Source organism: Oryzias latipes, chromosome 4 (assembly GCF_002234675.1).
Source record: "Oryzias latipes chromosome 4, ASM223467v1".
NCBI classification, from domain to species: Eukaryota; Metazoa; Chordata; class Actinopteri; order Beloniformes; family Adrianichthyidae; genus Oryzias; species Oryzias latipes.
In genome coordinates, this window is record NC_019862.2 from 15,038,750 (window position 1) to 15,062,202 (window position 23,453).

The following is a 23,453-nucleotide window of genomic DNA, read 5'->3' on the forward strand; positions in this document are numbered from 1 at the left end:
ATTAGCGCTCCTAATTCCTTTTATTACTGCTTTTAATTGGAAGGGGTTTTATAGTTAATTTAACCATGTGCAATTTAGACATGCTACATAAAGATATATATGTTTGTCATATAAAAAAGAGGGGAAGAGTACAAAATGATCAAAAACACGCATTCTGATTTACTGACTGAAAATATATTTGATGTAAAATGATGTGTAACTTGGAAACAATGTAACAATGATGTAAAAGTTGATATTCCCTGTCAAAAATATAAATAATAAAAAAAAAAGATATATATGTTTGGAATAATAGGAAATAAGACTTTACAAACCTGACTTGCTTCACCGTCTTGGCTGTCTGTTGGGACCACACCATCCGCCTCAGCACTCTCCTCAGTAAGCAGCTCCTCCTAAAGAGGTCGCATTATAAAAGTAAAATTTAGAACAACGCTGCTTCAATTTATAGAACTATTCCAATGAAAATTGTGCTTTTGGTATGGAACATGTTTTTTGTAGCATTTTTCTCATAATGGAGGACATATACTATAAAAATAAAGATTAAAATTGTGTTTGAGAATTTCTGTATTCAAATCTTTGTGAATCAGGAGCAGATGAAAAAATGCAGTTGGAAAAAGATTGTTACATAAAATCTACAATCGGCGGCCCACAAGCTCCTTTCTCTGTTCTGTTCTGATGAATCCACTTGCAGACAAATAGATCCGTGTACGTTTTTGTTTTCCTTGTCTGAGCTGATATCTGGCTCAAAACTGTACGGCTGGATAGCTCCAATACTGCTCGCCAGTTTTATTTCACAGCTAATGTTAGCTAAGATAGTTAGTTGTAATGGGCTATAAGTTAGCGGGAGAGAGAGAGAGGGTAAACAAAGGGATGATGGGAATTGTAAGATGGTTCACTTCACGCCAACAGTCCCGCCCACAACTCTGGGACAAATTTCTAATGAACTTCTGCTGCTCTGAAAAAGTGATGTCCTTGTAAACGACAGGTTTGATTTAGTCTAAAACGACATAACTATAAATAAAAGACCACTAGGAACGCTTTTACAAAAGATCAATTGGATTGACTGGAGAGGGAATTTCAAACACACAAAAAAAAAAAACTTTCAAGTGGGACTAAGTTCCCACTTACCTCTGGCCCCACTCTCTGGATGATGCGCAGTTTCTTTGGGACAGGAGCCCTGGAGGTGTCCTCTTGAGTGGCCTCAGTTTCAGTCACCATGGTGCTGCTCTCTTCTTCTTCACGAGGCCTCTTGGACATGGCAGATGATCCTGATGTTGCTGAAACTAAAAGCAAGGAAAGTTGAATGAACTAAATGCTTTGTCTCCACTTAAAACAAAATGCAGTTTTATTTTTGTAGTTCCATAATCTACTTTTTCATAATTTTGCCCATTTTTTTTCTGGTTAAAAGTCTAGCCTTCTAAAATACCTGTGCAATCTGACTTTTTAAACGCATTATATACACAGATGAGTATAAACACAACAATCATCTTGGCTATTAACAGGGCTGATCTTACCAGTGCCGAACACAGAAGAAGTTGAAGGCCATTCCACCTGTGAGCTGGGTGTGGCATCGATCATCACAGGCTCCTGACTGGAAGGTTCTGTGTGGGTCACGCTCTGCTGCTGTGTTGGCTGGACGAAAGCTGTTGCCTGCGTTTGAGGCTGCTGGACAGTCAGCATGGGGCTAGCTAATGTTGTCTGGACGTTGGGGCTGGAAGAGCGCACAGAGCCGCTGGCACTGCCGTACACTGTCACATGCTCCACTGGTGGTCCCTCTGTCGGCTGCATTACTGTTGAAGACACAGACTGTTAGATCTCAAGACTCAAAAGCTTCGGAAACAGTTTTGCAAGTATAATAATTATTTTTAGAAGAGAATTTATGCTCTTTCATTTGATTGTAAGAAATGTCTAAAGCTCTGATGTGCACCCACCTTCCTGGGTTTCCACCTGTGTTGTAGGCATGACCGTAGCCGTGGGGGTCGGAGTGGGAACAGGAGCTGGGGTGATCATGGGCTTGATGCTTGCTCTCGGCGTGGGCTTGTTTCCAGGGTTTACAGGTTGCTTGCTGGCTGTGGGTGCTACAGGTGTTGGCTTAATGTTGGCAGTTGGAGGCTCAGACGTGGTGGCACTAGAAGCGAATATCGGCATTAACAATCATTCTCAAAACGTTTTCTGAGCCAACAGCAATTGTTATGTTGATGCTGCATCTTTCTTAAAGTCTGGAGGTCTTTTAAACAGTCACTCATACTTTTGAAAAGTGAAATTCTCATAAAAATAAACAGAAAACTCTCATTGGGTTAAGAAAAGAGTCAGATTATTAAAGCTTTTAAATACAACAAAACCTTGGGTTATCTCTTTATGACATAACCCTACACTGGAGCTTAAACATAAAAGAGAAATGCATTTTTACGTTTTTTTATAATTTTCTTTTACCTGCCCCTGTCTGAGGTTGGGGTGGTCTTCAGACTGATCTGTCTTTGTTCAGTACTCCTCTGCTGCTCCTGAGTCTTAACAGAGACGGGAACAACAAGAAAAAGAAAGAGTAAAGTCAAAAGATTGGTTTGTCAATATCTATTTTGATGTTCCTATGCCACACAGAATCTAATATTCATTAAAAAAAAAAACCTTCTTCATTTTGTTCCTGTTAATTTTAGGTTCTTTGTATGTAACTCGTGCATTTATCAAACAAGAAAAGAAAGATGAAATGTGAAAACATCTGGACCGTCTCACCTTGCTCGGACCTGCCTCAGCCGGCTCATCTCTCTGTTCTTGTCTCTCCTGTTGACCTCGCAAATCTCTCAGCTCCCGCTCCAGTCTGCTGAGGCGGCCGTCATACTGAGACTTGAGAGCACTCACCCGCACCTCCAGCTCCTCACGCTGAGTCTTTAATTCTTCATTTTCCTTCTGGAGCTGCTCTTTAGTATCTGCATAAAAACCATGTAGGGCAAACATTTAAACCCATGCACAAACATTGCTTCCCCCCAGAGGTCAAAGAAGATGCAAAACTGACTTGAGAGCAGGCTGATCTTCTGCTTGGCAGACATGAGGGCTTTTCTGGTTTTCTCGTCCTTCTCAGCCATCTGCTGTCTCAGAGTGTCCTCCTGAGAGGTTTTCTCCTGCAGCTCTTGCCTCAGTCTGGTCAAATCTGCCTGCAGCCTGGTTGACTGTTCCTGGGCACTGCGTACCTCATTTTCTCGCTCTGTTACAACCTAGAGAGAGCACCAAGTACAGAATTAACGTTAAGGTTGTCTGCAACTTTGACAATAACAGCAGAGGATGCGCACTAAGAAAATTACAGGAATTCTAGTAAAGAAGAAACTTTTACCTTGCTGATGTTCTCCAGCTGTCCCTCCAGCTCCTTGCTCCTGTTTTGCGCTTGGCCCAGAGAATCTCTAAGGCTCTGCAGTTCTTGAGCTGAGGCCTGACGTGCTTCTTCGTCCTGGGAAGGACCTGCCGCTGTGTCAGAAACCAGCTGCAGGATAATGATAGAAAAATCTGTCTCAAACAAATATAAGCAACGGATTCCACCTAACGTGAGCCAATGTTATTATGTTGATAGTTGAAATAAACATAACAAAAATGCATCTAACCAATTACCTTGTCGTGCGTCACCTTCAGCTCATCATACTGGGTCTTGTAGCGGCGTCCAATCTTCTTGACCTGGGTAATAGTCCGCGCCTTCTCTAGTAGCTCCTGGTTCTTAGTTTCCACTTCCTTCTTTAGCATATTCCTCTCTTCAGTTATTTTACTCAGATTTTCACGCAAGTTTTGTATCTGTCCTTGCAGTCCTGTTGTGAGATTATTTGTCCTATTCAGAGAGATGGTCAAAATGAGTGATGGGGAGGATAAAAGCAAAGCAACAGAAACTCCATCTTGTTTTCCTAAATGTATTTTTTTTTCTACATGCGAGCCCTCACCTGGTCAACTCCATTTTGAGTCTTGCACTCTCTTCACTAAGCTGCTGAATACGTTTGACGTGTGCTTCTCTCTCAGAGTGAAGACGCTTGTACTCTTCTGGATCCAAATCTTTCTGTTGACTCACTAAATGCTGTAAACATAATTGCAATTGAGTTATTAAATCAAACGAAGCCAATTTGTGGTCTCAAAGTTTTAATTCATACAAGAAGCACCATCAGTTCTGTAAACTGACCTGAGTACGAGCCTTCCAACGCTTGATCTCTTCCTCGAGAATCATCTTCTCCGCCTGCAGCATGCCACTCTTCTCGCTGAGCTCTGAGTTCGACTGCTGTAGCGGCATGATGGCCTTCTCTAACTTTTCCACCTAAAAACATTCACAAGAACCCAGTATTTCAGTTCAATGGGCTTTGAAAATAACAAGTTTGTTTACTTGAACAGGATATTATAATAATGAAGATCAAAGATGCACATTTTCTTCAGGAAATGTCAACAAAAAGGATGCAGACACCTTAGCTTGAGTTTGCTGCAGCTCCTGTTCCATTTTGTCCTTCTCCTCCCGCAGCATCTTGTTGGTTTCCATTAAGATGCTCATAGTTTCTGTCTTCTTCATTAACTCATCGTGCTGAGCCAGGGTCTTTGCGGTCACCTGAAACGTACATCACACGTCAGGACTGTCGCACGACTAATTTCAGTCAGAACCTCCACACCTTAAACCTTGAGAAAATATTTTAGTATTTCCCAACAAAACCATTAACAATTACTCTCTGAATACTGAAGTCAAACAATCAGTACTGATTGTTGTCTCTTGGACTGCAGTCAAAAATCTTAATATTGACAGAAATCAGAGTAAATCCTTTTTTTTTTTACTTCATCTTTGCTGCTAAATTGCATTAAGCCTCTTTTAAAATCATTCAACGTGATGCTGAATTCATGTTAACCCAATTTATCGTGTTGTGCATATTGTGTTTTTATGTTTTTCAGCTTTCTTTAGGAGCTTTCAGATATTTGATTACCTGAGATTAGATTTATTCATGTTTATTTGTTTATTTTTTTTTAAATCGGCAGGTAGAGCAATATAGTTTTTCATTTTCAAAACAGCCATTTGTGGGTTCTCTAGTTAAATGACTGACCTGCATTCTTTCCCTTGCAGCGCTCAAGCTGTCTTGCACCTCCTTGAGTTCTCGTTCCAAGTGCTCCATCCTCAAACGATAGCGTAAACTCTCACCTTGAGCCACCTCAAAACGCGACTCTGCAAGCTCCTTTTCACGACGCACAAACCTAGAATGTTGTTAACAGTTATCAACCAATTAAGAAACCAACACAAGATAACGGCGAGGGATAAAAAGACATGCTAGCATGTTCTATTCTGTGTTGAACTAGCATGTTCTTCTAAAGTCATGCTGGTTCAACACAGAATAGAAACAAAAGACTGAGTTTTGCTGAATATTTGTGTTGATTAGGTCAATTAGATGGGCAGGACTTACCGAAGAACCTCAAGAAGCTGGTCTTGAGATTTTCCCTCTTCAGTCAGTGATATATTTAAGGCACTTTCATTGGCAGTGCGCTGCACACTGTCAGCCAGCTTGGTGCTCATTGTCTGGAGCTGCTCATGCAGGAGGGTGTTCTGGCTTTGCAGCTCTTCATTACGACTCTCCACTTTGGAAACAGCCTCCTGTTAGGACGGTAAACATTACAATTTCATCAATATGTTTCAGCAAAGTGCTAAACAGTCTTGGAAAAAGTGCAACTGAATCAAAAACCTTAAAATGTTTTTATCATTTCTTGTTAATGTTCCTATTTTTGGTATTAATAATGGCTACATCCTAATACCCGTTATTTGTTAAAAGGAGGATAAAAGTGTTTTTGAAAGCAGCATTAGTTGATGTTAGTCATCTCTAAAAGCTGAACTTTATAGGAACAAAATATCAACCAAGTAAAGGTATGTTTTTGGATTACTATATTTCAAGTGTGTTCATTTTTACACAACTACTCTAACTCATCAAAGAGATACTTTGAGTTTAAAATCAACCACTTCAGAAATATACATTACAATATCAGTCTGACACCAACCTTGAGGATCTTTTCCTGTTCTTCCCAGGAAACTCTAGCCTCCAGTAACTCTGCACTGACCCTCTGCAGTTTCTCTTCCAACTGGTGTCTGAGCTCAACAGCCTGCGAAGCCTGGGCCTTCGCAGCCTGAAGCGCCTCCACATCAGCTGCATGCAGCATCATCTCCCGCTCATACTTATCCTGAGCTTCAGCTGCCAGCTTAACCTTAAAGAGAAAAACGGCACAATGAAACATCATATTCAAATTACAATGGCATGACCAGGTTTTAAAACTCAAAAAGGAATTTTAAGAAGCACAAACACATAATTCAGTAGGTTAATACCAATCGGCATCCAATATTCCATAGATACTTTGATCTAAAATAAATACATCAAAACAACAACAACAACAAAAAAAGACTATGGGCACGTGAACAACTGCAGGTTTTGCATTACCTGCTCTTGGCCGTCTATCAGAGCCTGTTGTTGCTGAGCCTCAGAAAGAACCAGCCTCTGCAGCACTGTCTGCTGATCTTCCTGGACACTGCTGAGACTTTTTTTAAGACTATTTATCTGATAAAAAAAAAAACACCAAAGAAACAAAAATATCAAAAATGTCTGTAAATTTAGAGAAAATTATTTAACAAAATAGTAAATGCTTGTTAAGTTAAATCCAAATATAATGTATTGCTGTATTATTCAGGAGTTTTATACCTCCTCCTCAAGACCGGCCACAACTCTTCTCTTCTGGTCTTCCAAGTCTTGTTTTTCTTTTTCCATTCCCTGAAGTCTTTCCTCGAGCGCACGGTGCTGTTCCTCAGCTTCCTTCATACGAGCCTCGATGGATGAGCGGGCTTGCTCAGTTACCTTGTCACAGGGTTTGAACATCCACAGGAGAATTATCAGTCTTTTCGATGCTTGGGAAAGGATAAAACTTATAAATTCAGATTTTCTTTAACTAGGTTCCCTTTGGAGAAAGGGCTGAAAAATATTTCTAATCAGGGGAATTGTTAACATTTAGTAATATAAAGTCAATACAAATGGTTTCATCGAGAATGGATCAATAGTGTTTTCCATTTTTTAATGTCATTTATGAACAGGGAGAACTAAAACTGTAGCAGAATGAGAGCGTTGTTGTGACTGATCTCCAACCTGCTTCTCTTTGTTCAGGGACTCCTCCAGGCTCTGAGCCATGGCTCTGTACTGCTCCATACTGGAGGTGGCGGCCCTCAGGCTTTCTGCCAGCTCTTCTGCCCGGGTTTCGGCGAGCTTCAAGCGCGCCTGGAGGTCTTCTCTGTCTTGATCCAAACCCTGAAGGCTTGCAACTGGGTTAAAGGATTTATGATTTTAGTCAAACAAAGGAAAAATGAACAAATTACATTTCCATTCTACCGTTAAATCTTTAGTGTGGTTTGTACATTTTAAAAGCCATTTTTACAATACTAAATCCCCACCAGCTGAAACCACAGCTCTTTAGTAATACTAAGTAGGTCAAGAATAAATCTGGGTCAGTCAAGTAGAAACATAACACTGTCTAAAGGAAGGCACATTTTTGCTTTATTACAGCACAATTCTTAAAATTGCCTTATAAAAATATTTGTTTTATTTTAATAAAGCACCAATATGTTAAAGTTTGTAGGAATAGGTAACAATTCGAGTAATCTGCATGCATCTAGGCTAACCTCTGATGGGTGTAGATGGGGAGCCCAGGGTGTGACGTCCTTCAATGTTCCCCTGCTGCATCCTGAAGGTGCTGAGCTCCATTTCAAGGACATTTATCTGCTCTTTTGTCCGTTGATGCAAAGCCACCTGTGTTTCCAGCTGTCTCTTCAAATCCACGACCTGGATCTGCATGAGACATCCGAGAAATATTGAAAATAAAAATAATATAAAACGTGAATGTGAACAAAATGTTATGACTTTACTCAAGAACACATGTTTCACTTGCCTCCTGGTTTCTGCTTAGCAGATGGCGCTGTTCCACTTCCTGTTCAAGCCTCTTTTGAAGCTGGGTGATTTCTCTTTCCTGCTTCTCTATCTGGCTGTTGAGACGCTGACGTACATCAGTCTCTGATCGCTCCAGAGAGGCCTAAGGGACAGACTTTGAATGATGATCTTGAACCTTTATTGTGTGTTAATAAGTCTGCAGCTACAGCAACACAAGCATCTTACTTGGATAGACTGGAGATTTGTAAGCAGCAGGTTCTGACTCTGCTGTTGGTTTAGGATAGTTTCTTTTTCTTGAGTCAGCCTGGACTCCAAAAGCTTCAGCATGTCCTTTTCCTTGCGTAGGTTCTCAGCATGGGCCTAAAAGATGAAACTTGATTAGTGTAGTTTTGTAGTATTTCCTTGGAGATATAGGAATAAAACAATGTCTGTAACTGAATAAAAGCTACAGAGAACACAAGTACTGAGATGGATCAAACATAAACCTGTGCCATGGCAAGTTTCTCTTTTGCAGTCTTCAGATCTTCCTGTAGTGTGTTGACTGTCTGCTCAAGCTTTTGTGTGTCGGCGGCCATTTTCTGCCCTTTCTCCCGAAGAGCCGCAATCTCCTTCCTGTAACCTTCAACATTGTCCTGCAGCATTTCATACCTTTAAGTGTAGAGAGGGAAATCACAAAAAATGGCTTCATCAAAACTTCTACATCATTAACCGAAACCTTTAACACAAAAAATGCACAATAACATTGCAACTTTTGTAGATCAACTTTACCTCTTGGAAGCAAACTCTAACTGAGTGGATGTCTTGGCATTCTGAGAGCGAAGTTCTGACAGCTGCTCCTGAAGCTTCTCATTCTGCTCAGTCAAAGCCTTGTCACTCTCCAGTCGCTCCTTTTTATAGGTGGTGAAAACCTCTTGTAACTGCAGATGTAATCAAAATGTTAATTACTTGCCCTTTTATTAAATACATTTTCAGAGTAGCTCTACAATTACCTTGACTTTTTTTGGGGTGGGGCGGTGAAAAACACAACCTCCCACGTCATATTTACTATATAAATTTTTCTTCTGCAGTTCCTCATTTGGTAACTGTTTATTTTACAAAAAAATATATATATAACTGATATAAAATAGATAAAATATTTGTTATGAACTTTCGAGAGTTTAAGAATATTTTGAATTTCTTACTGAGCAGCAGTGACATCTAGTGGCCAACAATAGCAACAGTGCTCTTTCTAAACTCATGACAGTTTCCAATCTACTGGCATCCTGATAACCAAAGCAAATAAATCTATTTAGTTTTTTGTCTGAATGGGTAAAAGTATAAGGTGTGGCTGACTAGAAACCAACAGAAAATTGATGCAAAACAGACCTGAAAGTGGAAGCTATTTAAAAAAAAAAAAAAAAAAAAAAAAGCATAAAAGACATAATTTGTATCTTCTCCTGATAGTTGTAGATGTTTTGGTACAGATTTTACTTTATAAATACGGTCACCTGTCGCAAAGCAGCTTTGGCCTCTAGTGCTTCAGCAGACTCTGCTGCCATGGAAACAAGAGCGGCGGAAGTCCCGCTGGTGGGTGTGGCTGCGTGTGACCGTCGTGGGGTAGAGGTCAGAGAGAACTCCTCAGCGGGTACACCTTAAGACCAAACGATGACAAATTTAAAAGACAAAAACAAGAACAGAGATTAGCACTCTGAAGTTTGCTTTGAAAGATGACTGTAAACCACCTGGGCAGGCGTTGATGTTCTTTCTCTTACCTTGGGTGAAGCTGACTCCAGTTGATTGAGCTAGCAGCATCCGGTACATGTCCCGCTGCCTCACAATGGACTCAGTCATTTTTATCTGCTGGTTGCGTTGCTCCTTCAAAGACTCCAACTCTGACTGAGCTTTGTCAAACCTCTGCTCCAGCTCTCCACGCCTAACAGTTTGTTTTGGTTAGCTTATGGTTTGACTATTGTTACACAAGCTTTTGTTAAAGTAAAGTCTCAAATAACAGAGATGACATTAAGTTCTTTTTTTTTTTAAACGAAAAATCTCTTATCTTGCATTTTCCTGGTGCAACATTTATAAATTATTAGACAACAAAAAGAATGAAAACTGCAAACACTGACGTACTTATCACTGGTTGCTTCAAACTCTTCTCTCTCTTGGGAATCACTGAGCTCCCTTAGGGCCACCAGAAGTCGCTGATTTTGCTTCTGAAGCTCTTCTACACTTCTGAACGTCACCAAATGTTGGCTGATGACCTCTGAGGTGCTGCTTATGTCACCAGACATCACCTCTTCCTCGTGAACCACATGGTTTCCGCGGGCCTCTTCCAGCTCCACCAGCAACACCCGAACCTATCACCAAGACAGAGGATAGCAAAGAAAGAACTCACTTATTTGTTTTCTACTAGATAGAAATAAAAAACTAGCTTAGAGTCTAAACTGACCTGCTGTGCCATGTCAGCCACCTGGAGTTCAAACCTCTGGTTGTCCCTTTCTAAGATGGATGACCGCTTGTTTGATTCATCTGCCTCATTCTGCAAACGGTGCACCTCCTGAAAGAAACGTACCAAAACTGAAATGAAAGAATAACTTCCTATGGGGGGTTTACAGATGTTAAGAATGCAGAATGGTATGATAAAAATATAAAGGGGTATATTTCAAATAAAAAAACATTTTAAAATAATTTTATTTGGAAAAAAAACGGTAAAAAAACTAAAATGTATGAAATCAAGTGGCAGGCTTACCTTGTAGGCTTGTTCTAGCTTGGTAGAAAGACTGGCCACTGACTTTTGCATGCGCTCATGCTCTTCCCTTTGTCTTTTGAGAATGGGAGCTTTTGCCTCTACCTCCTGCACAATATTATCCAGGTACTTATTGATTCGTTTATTCTCCAGGCGTTCCAACTGCAACTGCTCGTTGGTCTCAACGTAAGCTGTGTACAACTAAAGACAAATACCTTATGTTAGAACAGGGAGCAAGCCAATGTGTTTTATGGTCGTCTTAAAATAACAGACAGGAATGAACAGAGAGGAAGTTAATTTATCAACTGGTTTTCCGAAGTTTTATGGTGAATTATGCAATTGAAGTGTTGAAAAAAAGTTGCAAACCTCAGTCAACTTCATGTTTGGTCTTATTTTAGACACGGCAGCGGCTGTTGGGGACATAGTTATCAGTTGCTCCTCTGTTAGCACAGATCTGTTACCAGCGCCTGGTCAAAAAGAAAAGATTAGAAGTCATTAGTTTGGCTCAATAGTGCTTGAGTTTTAAATACCCAAAAACTGGGGAAAGATATGAGAAAAAACTAACCTCTAAGTTTAGAGTTTGACAGAAGTTCATTGGCATTGTCAAGCTCCTTCTCAAGGCTCTGAATCTTTTCCTTTAGCTCATTCACCGTTTTGTCTGTGGCAATGTTTATTTCCTGCACTTTCTCCTCCAGAGCTTTATTAGCTGTAGCCAAGAAAGAAAACAGGAAAGTACTGATGGAACAAAATATCTTAACTGGCAAACTGCAGGACTAAAATTATTGGTAAAATAAATACAAGCACTTTCAGCTTCTGATTTAGGACAAAAACCAGAGCAAAATTGTGAATTTTGATTGTGAAGTCTAAATGTTGCCACATACCTTCTCCAGCATCTTTCAGGAGCTTATGGAGCTCCTCCACTGCTCGACTTAGCTCCACACTTTTAGCCTCAGAATCTGCTGCCGCTCCCTGGTTTCAAAAGAATTTAGTACATAACTAGAAATCTCTTTAATAAACATGATATACAGAGTAAATTTGAATTCCGTATCCTGGTCATATAAAGTAATCTGCCTTCATGAAGCATGAGGTTTATTTCTTGAGCTTACCTTATACAAATTTGAAAGCTTAATGTTGGCATTCAGCTCATTCCTGAACTTTTCCTCCATGCTGGCTTGTTGCTCTTTTGTCTAAAAAATATATTTCAAAATAATAATAAACTTGCCCAGTTAAACGGAGGACAAAAGATTTGGTGATGACTAAGCACCAATTCATAGACCTAAAAACTAACTTGATAGTTTAGTGATGATTATTCAGCACCACATGTATTGAGCTGAAAAACGTACTTCTTTCAGTTTGTTGATCGTGTCGTCATTTTGTTTCTGGAGATTCTCATTTGAACACTTCAAAGTCATTACTTGATCCTGGAGTTTATTCAGCTGAAAAAAAAAAAAAGAACTGTCAATAGATTGAAGAGCCCTGCGATAGACAGGCGACCTGTCGAGGTTGTCCCCTGCCTTCGCCCACGGGATAGGCTCCAGCAGCCCCGGAGCCTATCCCTTGAAAGGGACAAAAACAAATGAATGAATTGATCAAGTCTAAAGTGAAAAAAGTAAAGAAAGTTGTTTTGTTTTTTTTAATATCCCAACTTTCCTGGATAACATGAGTACTTGCCTCATCTTGCTTATTTTCCAGGGAACACTTCAGCTCTAGAATTTCGTTTCCCTTTTGCCGTGACAGAGACAGAACTTCCTCCGTTTTGGCTTTCAACTCCTCTTTCAGCCAAGATGTTTGGTCATGCAGAAGTTCCTTCTCTTGTTCCATTCGCTTTTCTTTGTACTAGAAACACAAATGGATACAAACTAAATCTGTAATTTGCTTATAAAATCAAAAGTGAAATATTGGACAAAAATAATCTTTACCTTTATGTTAACTTCTGCTGTTTCAAGTTCATCCATTTTCATCTGCAGAGCTAATTTGGAAGTGTTGGCCTCCACCAACTTTTCATTTAGTTGCTTTAAATCATCTGGTGAACCAGTCAGAATGCCACTTTTAATGCATTAATCATACCCTATAAAGGTTTTAAAGGTCACAATTTAGTTTACTTCTTCATACCATTCAAATGTTCAACCTCCAAGGATCTCCTCTCCAAAGTTCTCACAAGTTCCCGCTTTTCTGACTCCAGATTCTCTTTGGCTTTCGACAGCAAAGTCTAAAAAGAAGCACATGCGTAAATAAACCATACAATCTGGTTTGACTATTAACACAGATTTTAGGAAAAACTGTATGACTGTGAGCTAAATTGTTTTTGGCTTTTTCCTTCATACAATTCAAGCCATTATTTTTAAATCCCAAAAAGTATCCACAAATTTTTTTAATAGGCATCTTTTTTGCCCCAGAGACTGTGTTTGGATTTCTGTAGCCTTTTTTTTTAAACAAATAATCCTGTAGCTCATTTTATTCGGTCAACAGGAGTAGTCCCACACAAAGCAGGGATATATACACTGATCATATGTATATTTTATTGCCATTACATACATCTGAACTATTTAATTTCTATTATTTAAAATCTGTGCTACAAACAATACCATCTAATCCAGGTTGCTGCTATATTTTGGAACAACTTCTGACTTCACAAAGGAAAATGATACGTATTAGAAAAGTAAAGCATGCCTAAATTAACCAATCAGATTAACAGTAACTCATTATTGGATTCATGATCATTTTTGTTTTCTTACCCGTTCAGAGGACAACTTATCCTGTGCAGATTCATGTTCCCTGTTCTTTTCACGTGCATTTTGGAGCTCCTGGTCTGGAGGAAAAATAAAAACCAATAATTGCAACTTAACGAGCTAATCGTCAACATGTGTGAATAATATATTAACAATGTCTCTTACCCAGTTGAGAAAGTTCTACTCTTAATTTATGATGTTCTTGAGTCTGGGTCAAAAACTCTTCCTGACATCGGGCGAGTTCTTTAACTTTTTCAAAAAACTGTTGTTCTGTGCGAAGACAAGAGCGTGATATGGTCAATATTACTTACTAAAAAATACGTTTCTAAACGTTTAGTGTGAAATTTTAACTGTTGCTATAGCTAACACAAGTTAGCTTTTAGCCTCATATGCTATCCCTAAAACATTTTTTTTTGTAAATACAAGTACACATCCATGAAGCCATTGTTAAAAGTTACAGACCGTAATTGAAGAATTGTTTAATGTTTGTAATTTAAAGCTAATTTTACGGACTTTTTTAACTGATAAGAAACGACATGAGGGAAGGAAGACAAACACTTCTAGCAGCGTACAGCCCAAACACTCACCGCTGTCTACTCGAAATTGTTCCTGCTGTGCTTTTAGGGAATCAACTTCATATTGTAGATCAGAAATAATTTTCTCAATTTTGTTTTGAATTTGTTTTGGTAGTTTAGAAATCTCGGACGCCTCCAACTCCTGCAGCAATAGTGCCGCCATTTTCCTGACAACACAGTCAGCCTGAGCATGCGCATTGGATGCTTTGGCCCCTCAAAGGTCACAGAAGCATTATGGGAAATGTGTATTATGTGTGTTTCAACGATAACTGGAGTTTCTCAGCTTGTTAAAAGTAATATTTTGTTTAGAGCATGATACTGTCATGTACATATGGACGCAATTGCGTGGTTTGAAAAAAACAAATCAACCCAAACATTTTTTTTCCAAATGCGTGTGGTTCTTAAATGGTTTTAATCAACATGCTTTAGGACAATGATAACGGCTAAAACAGCAGTTGTCATTAGATGGCACTAGAGAGCAGAAAATGCATCCTGTGTGTGTTATATCAGGATAGGTGACAGGAAATGTAAGAATTAAGGGGTAAATAGTTTTCTTTAGATTTTTCTTTATCTACGTGTATCTGATGAATCTGTCTGTGGAGTGGAAATTCCTCCACCTCCACATGAGAATCAATCTTTAGATGGAGAACCAAAGACGAATGGCAGGGCTGTTTACTACTCTTTTTACATGTTGTACTGCATGGAGGACACTGGTGATCCCATCATTGCAGAATAGACTGAAAGAATTTTTTTTTTTTAATCATGCAATAATTTTATAAGTTTTAGTGAACAAGGATTTACCATTTGACCTTTCCCTAATGCTTTTCTGCATCCAGTTAAAGACACACCACTGCAGCTCAACTCGCGATTTGATAAACTAATTAGAAGCAGATCATGCATTTGCATCAGGGTTCAAACACATTGACAACTGATCCACACAGGAGGACTACCGAAGGAGAGCAGTCACTTGAGTTAACAAAAAGGAGAAATGTATATCACTTGGGGCTACTCCATCACTGTTCCTGAAGAGATACATTGGTTTGGTCTTGTGAGCTGATGGTAATAATTATCTGTATATCCCAAATTGTTGAATTTCAAAATTTATTAAATATTGTTGATCTTTTAACTTATTTCCTCGTTTTGTTGAGCTCAATCTTCTTCTAAATTAAAGTTTGGGTTGCAACACATGGGCAAAGCAGTGTTTGGTCTGTAGAATTTTCCAGCAGATTTCAAATGTGTTTTGGTGTCAATTTGGTGTATTAGACAAGGTGGAGTCTAGTTGCAAACGTTGTCCTCACCATTTCTATTGCAGTAATACAGGTCTTCTCTTGGTCTACCATTTTAAGGTTTCCACCTATTTCTTTCTTTCTTTATTCATTTGCTTGCTCCTCTTAGCCGCTAAGATGTCTTTTGCCAGAAGCTTGTTGAGCAAAGGCAGGTGAGTGATTTTTGAACAGGGCTGTTGCCTTCTGAGGGTCTTTCTCACATTCTTTTTCTGTTTAAATAGCTATTCAGGGTCCTACCCACTACCAGTTGGTTCAGGTGTGGAACCCATTGGGACCAAGAAGCCAAAATCCTATAGACTTTTGTTGTGAAATAAACAGCTATTACTGAGTCATTATATTTGTCAGAATAATCATTCTTGCTCTGATACCGGTTTTTAACAAGTTCTTGCCAATCCAATTTTTTTTTCATGATATTCTTTCTTCATCGCAAGTTATTCAAGTTATAAACAGATGCCTCAGTAAAAGCATGTGGTGCTCGCTTGCCCCCATCTTGAACATTCCAAATTTTTGATTGACAGATGTAGCCTGGCACACTTCCAGTTGAAGGGGTGTTGACTAAGGTCCAAGTTCATTCCTGACTGGCGACAGCTTAGCAAAGTTGACTCAGACCAACTCGGACCAATTGCTGTTTACCTACATCTGGCTCCAATATGGCTATTGAATTGGTTTCATTTCGCTTGAGCCGGAAGTGACGCTCAGTCCAGTTCTCTTATACAGCCAATGGCAGTTGGTCAGCCTTTGTTTTCTAGTGGCATAAATCATGTCAGGGTGTGCTGGTGTAATGTAATGTTGGGTTCTCCAGTATTTTTCAGGGTGTCTTCTCACATTGTTACACTGCATTTACACCCACAAATTATATTGATTTAATGGAAAACCTTTTATGCTCCTGACTTCTAATTCTCTTCATGTAGGTATGTTTGCATGGCACTTTCTAATTACCTAACCAATGGGCGGTTGTTTGTATTTTTACATTTTGTCATTCTACAACTTTTCTCTGTAGTTCAGACAGATTGCATTGATTTTTGCATTGGTGGCGTTTCTGTTGCATCAAAATAACTCATGTTAGGTGAATATATGAGTTGCGGTAATCTTGATAATGAGGATAGTGATGGTGAGGCCCAGTAAAACCCTCATCCAACTGGATCTCAAACAAGGTCTAATGGGGAAAGGGCCAGAGTCTTACCAGAATGTTATTCCAGTACTGCATACATAGACAGCTTTTTCACTAATTTTCACCATTTATTTGATAGGGTTTGATAATTTATGATGCAGTTTATGAATGCCTAATGATTCTCCTAATTTGTGAGTTTAACAGGGTAATGCAATAATCTGTGTATTTATTTTGGTTGTTACACAAAGCACAATTGTATGAGCAAGTGTGCTTGCCAGAAACAAAAATTCTCAGTAATAAGCTAAGAGACCTTGCATCACTTTTTTCATTGTGATAACAAGATCAGAAAACAATTAAAAAAATCTTGAAGTCTTACCAGTGGTGACACTTTATGCTTTGAGCTTTAGTTCAAGAACGGTACATGGACTTTTTAATTGCCTCCACAGTTTCAGGTTCAGTGATTTAAATCTTGTTGTCACATTTACCTGAAAGAAATTTAGACTCAAGCGTGTTCTTACAAATACCCCCAGTGGGAAAAGAAATTCATAATTTGAAGGGTATTTCTGCAGAAGACATACGAGTAATTATATACTTCTCCTGCCAGCAATTATAGCTTTTTCCTGTGTTGCAACAATGGCTGTCACACCTGGATACTAATATGTATAGTTTTCCATAGCAACATTACAGAGCAAACCCTTTATCCTGGCTCTTATATGTTTTTGTCAGTACTTGTTTCTGACTCAGCTGCATGGAGTCACTGAATGAACATTTTTTTCAAAGCTTTTTATGTTTTAGCAGAAATCAGTTATTTAACCAACTGTAAGTAGGTAATCCTATTTCCTGTTTAACGTAAAGCAGATCCACCCATATAAAGCTTAGTGGTGTGGGAGTGTTAAAGAGACTGTAATTAATTTTTCTGCAGGAATTACGGCTTTGTTACTCACGCTCGTGACTTCATGCACAAACCCACCCTCACTTTTTCTGTTGCACTTGTTTGCTAGGATCACATCAGTTTTAGTAATAGGCTTTAGAAAAGGTATACATCCCTCTTACATCAGTGACTCAGGAGGCTCACGTCATCTAAACAATGCGTCTGAAAATAGATTTACATTTACTTTGAGATGCTGTGAGCAGGATTTACTGTTATGTCACCTCTCCCACATCCGTTGGCCATGTTTGGTCAAGAGTGGTTTGAACCCGGTTCTCACGACGATGTCATGACATCACATCAGTGAAATGAGTTTCTGTGTAAATGAACTGGAGCGTAACAGCTGGGTTTCTGGGAGTCCAAACGTTAAAAGCACAGAAGTTTTCCAATTAGCAGAACACTGTAAGCAAAGAAAGAGATCAAAACATCACAGTGTGGGTGGGATGGCATGGGGATGAGCACGGGGGTAAACATTTGTTTCAAACAGGTCATGAGTCTAATCAGACTTTGTAGTTCACACAAATTAGAAAGGTCCAGGAACTTGAGTGGAAAGTATCTGGAACCTCTTTTACACGCAAAGGCTGTTCAAAATGTCACTCATAATACCTGTTTTAAGAAGAAAAGGGATTTTAGTTTTATTGATTTATGGACTATTGAGGAAAATATTTTAAACAAATTTTCGTAAAATATTAATCTTACCTACCGGTAAATTTTTGGCAAAAATGTCTGTGTTAGCTGCTGCTGTCATTGAAAACGTCATGTTTTCTTTGAATTAGGTTCTTAGGGGAACTTCTGTGCAGCTCACAGAGATTTTATTTTGGCTGGTAAGCTTTTCTCAGGCATAAAGTGCTGTGATCCATGTCAGCAGGAGTCTCACCGACAAGTCTGGGCATATCAGGAACGCCTCTGTTATCAAACCTGAAGTTATTAGAAATACTTTGAATTTCTTTTTTAACATGCAAAGCATAACCAACTGCAAGCAGGCCAAATGATTGCTAATGTGATACAGTGGAATCCCAAAAACATGTTACCACTAGTCTTCAGAAGTAACAGAGACAGTTTCTATCAAAGGAAGAAAGTATTTCAGATACATGTGAATCTTCGGGTCATCTCCAACATATTTTTAAAAGAATAAAATAAAATTAATAGTAACTGTGGCCACACAATTAATTTTTTTATTGTTGTTAACCCAGTGGTGAGACCAGCTCTGCTCTATGGGTTACAGACGGTTGCAGTGAGACAGAGACAAGAGTACATCAGAGGGATGGCTCATGTTGCCTGTGTTAGCGACAAAGTCAGAGAAGCCATACTGAGATGGTTTGGACATGTTCAGAGGAGGGATAGTTGATATATTGGTAGAAGGATGTTGGAGATGGAGCTGCCTGGCAGGAGGGCAAGAGGACGGCCAAAGAGGAGATATATGGATGTCTTAACAGAGGACATGAAGTTGGCTAATGTTAGGGTAGAAGATGTTCATGATAGAGTGAGGTGGAAAAGGATGATTCGCTGTGGCGACCCCTGATGGGAAAAGCCGAAAGAGAAAGAAGATTGTTGTGAACCCAGAGAAATCATAAAACTTCAGTTTTAGTTTTATAGTTTCAGACTAAGTGCAAATGAAAAAGTGAGTTTGACAAATGATATATTTTGTGGACAGGAAGCAAAATGCTTATTTTCAAAATTCATTTTTGGTCAGAACAATTAAACAAACAAACAAAACAAAGATTTTGATGTGACATTTTATTGGCTTTTGCTCATTTTTCAAAACAATTTAGTTCAATCAAAGTATTTTCTGCAACTGTTGAATGCGGAAAAACTTACAAGAACACAGCATGAACTGGGTAAATTATTTTATATTTCCCTTTTAGTTGTTTTTCTAGCTTCAAATTACACACATTTTTCAGTTCTGGATGGACTATTGGAATAATTTCCCATTGTTTTTAGAACCTCTGCAATAAGTGTCTTTATACTTTCTGAAACCATGTAAATTAACACATAATGAAGACAACCATTATCATGTTTAATTTGAACATCTGAAGTTCATCTTGTTTAAATACTGTAAGCCTTCAACCTACAGGGCCAGTGGAATTTAAAAAACAGAACAAAAAACAAACTATTTAAAATGATACGACCTGATCAATTATTCCCATAAACTTTTAGACTTTTCCAGGAAATCTTGCAGAGCTCTTGTTAGAAAGTATTTCATTTTTATGCTATAGTGTCTTCAATTTTTCCAAAATGTTAAACAACAAATACGGTGATGAGTTTGAGGATTAAAGGTGCCCTAAAGTCTACATGTTGACATTTTTAACTTCTCTCTTTTGACATCTACCATAGTTTTTTATGTGTCTTTCATTGATGAAATATTTGCTTTCTATAGGGTTTTGTAGAACATGTCTACAAAGTGGATCCACCTCTCAAATAAGGAAAAAGAAGGAGACATGTCAATCTTTTATCTTATTATATCTGAAGGTTACATTTGATTGAAATCAAAAACACAAATATACATATATTTAAAAACTTCCTAATCCATCTCATTTGGTTCTTTTGATGTAAATACTTATAGAAACACTTCTGGATAAGTAATATTGTTGTAATGTTGTATACTTAAAACACTTAATTCTCCACTTTAATACACTGCACAGAAAGCAATTTTGTCCTCAGGTGTCATATTTTATTGATCGATATGTATCTTATAAATTTTTTTCCAGAGACAACAGTCAACCTTAGTGCTTTTAAAAAAAAGACAGTCAAACAAGTTCAATCCTTCACGTATTTTTTAGGCTCTTGCAGAACTTGCAATAAAAACATGGGAGTTGCTCAATACATTAAAGTTCATTTAGTAACAATATATCAAACTATTTTAAAATTGTTTTCAACATTAAATATCAATCAACTAGGACTAAAAAATTATAAGAAGAATAGATAATTTTTTTACAAAGACACAGTATGTAGCATTCTCTAAAATTAAAAAATTAAAAAATAAAATAGTTTTTACGTAATTGTTATGTCTTTTCTTTCAGTCAACAAGCTGCTCCCATATACTGTCTGGTGTTTTATAGCCACCATACCAACTTGGATGTTGTTTCTCCTTTGGAAAATGATCCAGAACTAGAGTTCTAGAGAACTTGACATGGACTTCCTATTTGCTAAGGCAATAAAGAATACTCATCATATTTTATTTATGAAATCTTCCCAGTCTTAGATATTTGACACAGCTTATTTTCTCTGTCAGTGGCTGCACTTTATTTACTCTACATCATTTTCTTCTTCATCCTCCAGCTTGGGCAGCTCTTTCTCAGGCAACAGACCATAGCTATTGAGAAAAGCTTCAACATCTGTGGCAAAGAATTCTTCACTTAGATGCTGTGTGCAGGAAAGGAAATTCCCTAGTAACTCTCCAGCTTTGTACACCAGCAGAGTTGGTAGGTATTCATCCGAAAAACGCTCCGCGGCTCCAGACGATACAGCGTCAATTCTGCAGAACTTCACGGTGGGGTACTCAGTGGCCAGGCAGTCAAGGCAGCTGTTGAGCTGCTCACAACCTTTGATACCAATCTTGTAAATGTGGACAACCACCACCGTGCTGTGATGCTCCTTTTCAATTACTTCTAGGAAGGCCTCTCCACTGTCCAGATCGTGCACGCCTTCAAACCTGGGCCCAAAGCTGAGCTTGTTGTGCATCTCTTCCATGCATTGCCTCCTGTACTTCTTCAGACACCCTTCATCCTCCTCCTTTAACAGCTCATACTCTTGGACACTCATCTGAAAAAAATGATGTAATAAATAGTTCTAGGTTAAGCTTCATATAAATGCATTTTACAGAATTTGGTAAAATTGCACAAGAACACAAAGAAATAAATTATTTGCTGAAACATTTTATTTTTTGTTAATACTTCATACTAAATTAAAGCTTCATCTAAAAATGTGGTTCATGATGAACAGAAAAAACAACTGAACCACACGAACAATAAAAATAAGCTTTTGTGCTTTGTTTTCTATTAGTTAGGAGCTAAATAAAGATGGTACCTTTCGGTTTAGGTTTGCTCTGGAGTCATCTTTTGATTTATTGGGGGAAGACATTTGTCTCAGCAGTTCTTTTTTTGCGGAAGGCAGGTTTTCCCGGTCCATACTTTCCAGTTTAAACCTCCTCCAGTCATTGATGACTCCTTTTGGACCTGTGTAGACAGTAAAGGGTAGATTAAACTCAAATTTGAGCAGCAAATTCCATCATGTGATTACAAAGAAAAAAAAGAAAGAAAAAAAGAAAAATATGTATAGATGAGTTATTTTCTGTTTTTTTTTTCCATAAGAAGCTTGAGACTTAAATGATCCCTTGGAAAGTCACAATGCGGTAAGTGGGTTAGTAGCAGCTAATGTGTCCCGTTTTGCTTAAGGATTATCCTAACCTGGAAGTGTACTAATTGCTTATATGTTACGCAAGATGAAGGTTAGAGCATCTACTAAAATGTACCAGTACTCTGCACAGTCCTGACTTTCCTTCCACCTTTTTTTGAAACCACCCTATTTAATAGAGCTATTCCCCCCCAAAAAGAATCATAAGACCAAGTACTTAATGTCCTCGCCCGCCCTACATGGAGATATACTGTACTAAAGAAAATATGCTCACCTGTGTGGGTCGCATTCTCCTCAAGCTCAATCAGTTTGTTTGACATTTTTGTGGTCGGCTCCCTTTGTGAGAAAAAGATATGAAGATGTTGGTCAAACAATTAGATTTCTCTACTGTCTATAGTAAAGGAAAAATTAAAGTATTTTTTATTTGTAAATTAAAAACATAAGAAAATGATGAGACAACATAAGTGTGAAATAGAGGAGTCCCATTAAATTTAATTTAATTAATGCAGTGTAAGCGGATTAAAGAACTGCAACAGATCAGTTTTACTTTCAAGGATCACTCAAAGCTGCTGTTAATGCAGATAAGAATCCAGATTAGTTGGTAAAATGCTGTGTTTTCAAATAAAAGTGAAAGCTTTAAGCTGTCTTATTAGTTATGCTTTATTTTTGTTTGAAGCAGTTGACAGTGGGACTTTTGTAGAACCAAACTTCTGATTGTATTAAGTCGCCTTTTCCTGGAAGTCCTCCTCCATTCCTGCGGTCATGATGGTGATCTGGTTTAATGATCTTTATGGCCACCATCTAACTCCCAATTCCCACGGAATGATTTTCTACAACAACAGCAGCTCGAGCCTCAAATATGTCTTTATTTTTTGTGTTATTAAGACATTAAATTGAAACGTTTTAGCAGGACACCCCTGATTTAAATTTGTACAAAACAAAAAGTGATTTGTTCTGTACAGATGCCTTCATAAGTGAAAAAAGCAGACGCTAAGTTGTCCCACCAGTTCACATTGTACAAATAATCACATGTAAAAAAACCTTTCAACTTTTCTGTAACAATCTTCTAATTGTAAGATAAAATTTGTGCAGAAATCACATCTATCTATCTATCTATCTATCTATCTATCTATCTATCTATCTATCTATCTATCTATCTATCTATCTATCTATCTATCTATCTATCTATCTATCTATCTATCTATCTATCTATCTATCTATCTATCTATCTATCTATCTATCTATCTATCTATCTATCTATCTATCTATCTATCTATCTATCTATCTATCTATCTATCTATCTATCTATCTATCTATCTATCTATATATATATATATATATATACAACTCAACTTGTATGATCTAAACACGTTTAGCTAATTTTTCTGAATGAATTTTCTTACCTTCCACAGTCACAGTAAAGTCCTCCCTTTGCGTAAGTTACAAACCATCCACTGTTGTGCTCTCGACCACTTCACTGCCCTATCTGTTTGTCAAACAGTGTGTTTCTCTGTGCATGCGTGTGGCTTTTCCAGCCAATGAGATAGGTGTAATGGAGATTTAAGAAAAAAAAGACCCCATGGACCAAGCAGAAATAGAGCACAGATCCTAAGAGGATTTCACTTCAGGAATTAGAAGCCTCTTCTAGATAAAGGTCTAACTGCACAATGTGAAGGGTTAAAAGGATAGAGACGGAACACTTTTAAAAAAATACAAGTTCAGAACACAACTTTCAGGCTGTCCCTGAGACTCTAATTCAACACAACAGTTTGGATAATTTAACACACAGACCATTAAGGGGTTAACTAAAGAAATAACTCAATATCCCTGTGATGA

General features: G+C 38.2%; 2 protein-coding genes across 4 annotated transcripts in view; both read right to left on the reverse strand.

Annotated features, from left to right (window-relative positions):
* tpr (translocated promoter region, nuclear basket protein) overlaps nucleotides 1–14,127 on the reverse strand; it is a 21,784-nt gene extending 7,657 nt beyond the window's left edge. For 2 of the 3 annotated variants that reach the window (XM_023954308.1, XM_023954309.1), the window contains exons 1-39: nucleotides 13,952–14,102; nucleotides 13,530–13,634; nucleotides 13,371–13,444; nucleotides 12,748–12,844; nucleotides 12,555–12,658; nucleotides 12,307–12,471; nucleotides 11,979–12,071; nucleotides 11,742–11,822; nucleotides 11,517–11,604; nucleotides 11,201–11,341; nucleotides 11,002–11,102; nucleotides 10,639–10,836; nucleotides 10,339–10,446; nucleotides 10,020–10,246; nucleotides 9,662–9,822; nucleotides 9,398–9,540; nucleotides 8,679–8,827; nucleotides 8,396–8,558; nucleotides 8,136–8,270; nucleotides 7,912–8,052; nucleotides 7,646–7,811; nucleotides 7,116–7,288; nucleotides 6,678–6,830; nucleotides 6,420–6,536; nucleotides 5,986–6,189; nucleotides 5,400–5,587; nucleotides 5,046–5,193; nucleotides 4,424–4,561; nucleotides 4,148–4,279; nucleotides 3,915–4,045; nucleotides 3,595–3,805; nucleotides 3,323–3,469; nucleotides 3,008–3,206; nucleotides 2,728–2,921; nucleotides 2,431–2,504; nucleotides 1,929–2,125; nucleotides 1,512–1,787; nucleotides 1,126–1,280; nucleotides 312–389 (exon numbers count right to left, since the gene is read on the reverse strand). In XM_023954308.1, the coding sequence (XP_023810076.1) occupies nucleotides 312–389; nucleotides 1,126–1,280; nucleotides 1,512–1,787; nucleotides 1,929–2,125; nucleotides 2,431–2,504; nucleotides 2,728–2,921; nucleotides 3,008–3,206; nucleotides 3,323–3,469; nucleotides 3,595–3,805; nucleotides 3,915–4,045; nucleotides 4,148–4,279; nucleotides 4,424–4,561; nucleotides 5,046–5,193; nucleotides 5,400–5,587; nucleotides 5,986–6,189; nucleotides 6,420–6,536; nucleotides 6,678–6,830; nucleotides 7,116–7,288; nucleotides 7,646–7,811; nucleotides 7,912–8,052; nucleotides 8,136–8,270; nucleotides 8,396–8,558; nucleotides 8,679–8,827; nucleotides 9,398–9,540; nucleotides 9,662–9,822; nucleotides 10,020–10,246; nucleotides 10,339–10,446; nucleotides 10,639–10,836; nucleotides 11,002–11,102; nucleotides 11,201–11,341; nucleotides 11,517–11,604; nucleotides 11,742–11,822; nucleotides 11,979–12,071; nucleotides 12,307–12,471; nucleotides 12,555–12,658; nucleotides 12,748–12,844; nucleotides 13,371–13,444; nucleotides 13,530–13,634; nucleotides 13,952–14,102 (5,706 nt within the window). Of the gene's footprint in view, nucleotides 1–311; nucleotides 390–1,125; nucleotides 1,281–1,511; nucleotides 1,788–1,928; nucleotides 2,126–2,430; nucleotides 2,505–2,727; nucleotides 2,922–3,007; nucleotides 3,207–3,322; nucleotides 3,470–3,594; nucleotides 3,806–3,914; nucleotides 4,046–4,147; nucleotides 4,280–4,423; nucleotides 4,562–5,045; nucleotides 5,194–5,399; nucleotides 5,588–5,985; nucleotides 6,190–6,419; nucleotides 6,537–6,677; nucleotides 6,831–7,115; nucleotides 7,289–7,645; nucleotides 7,812–7,911; nucleotides 8,053–8,135; nucleotides 8,271–8,395; nucleotides 8,559–8,678; nucleotides 8,828–9,397; nucleotides 9,541–9,661; nucleotides 9,823–10,019; nucleotides 10,247–10,338; nucleotides 10,447–10,638; nucleotides 10,837–11,001; nucleotides 11,103–11,200; nucleotides 11,342–11,516; nucleotides 11,605–11,741; nucleotides 11,823–11,978; nucleotides 12,072–12,306; nucleotides 12,472–12,554; nucleotides 12,659–12,747; nucleotides 12,845–13,370; nucleotides 13,445–13,529; nucleotides 13,635–13,951 lie in introns of all 3 variants that reach the window. The other variant, XM_023954307.1, reaches the window with a different exon arrangement.
* A 5,790-nt stretch (nucleotides 14,128–19,917) lies between these two features.
* pdc (phosducin) lies at nucleotides 19,918–23,053 on the reverse strand. Its single transcript, NM_001177895.2, has 4 exons — nucleotides 23,021–23,053; nucleotides 21,892–21,953; nucleotides 21,291–21,439; nucleotides 19,918–21,026 (listed from the first exon to the last, which is right to left on the reverse strand). The coding sequence occupies exons 2-4, from the start codon at nucleotides 21,935–21,937 to the stop codon at nucleotides 20,511–20,513; spliced, it is 711 nt and encodes a 236-aa protein (NP_001171366.1). The 5' UTR covers nucleotides 21,938–21,953; nucleotides 23,021–23,053; the 3' UTR covers nucleotides 19,918–20,510.
* Between the last annotated feature and the right edge of the window lie 400 nt (nucleotides 23,054–23,453).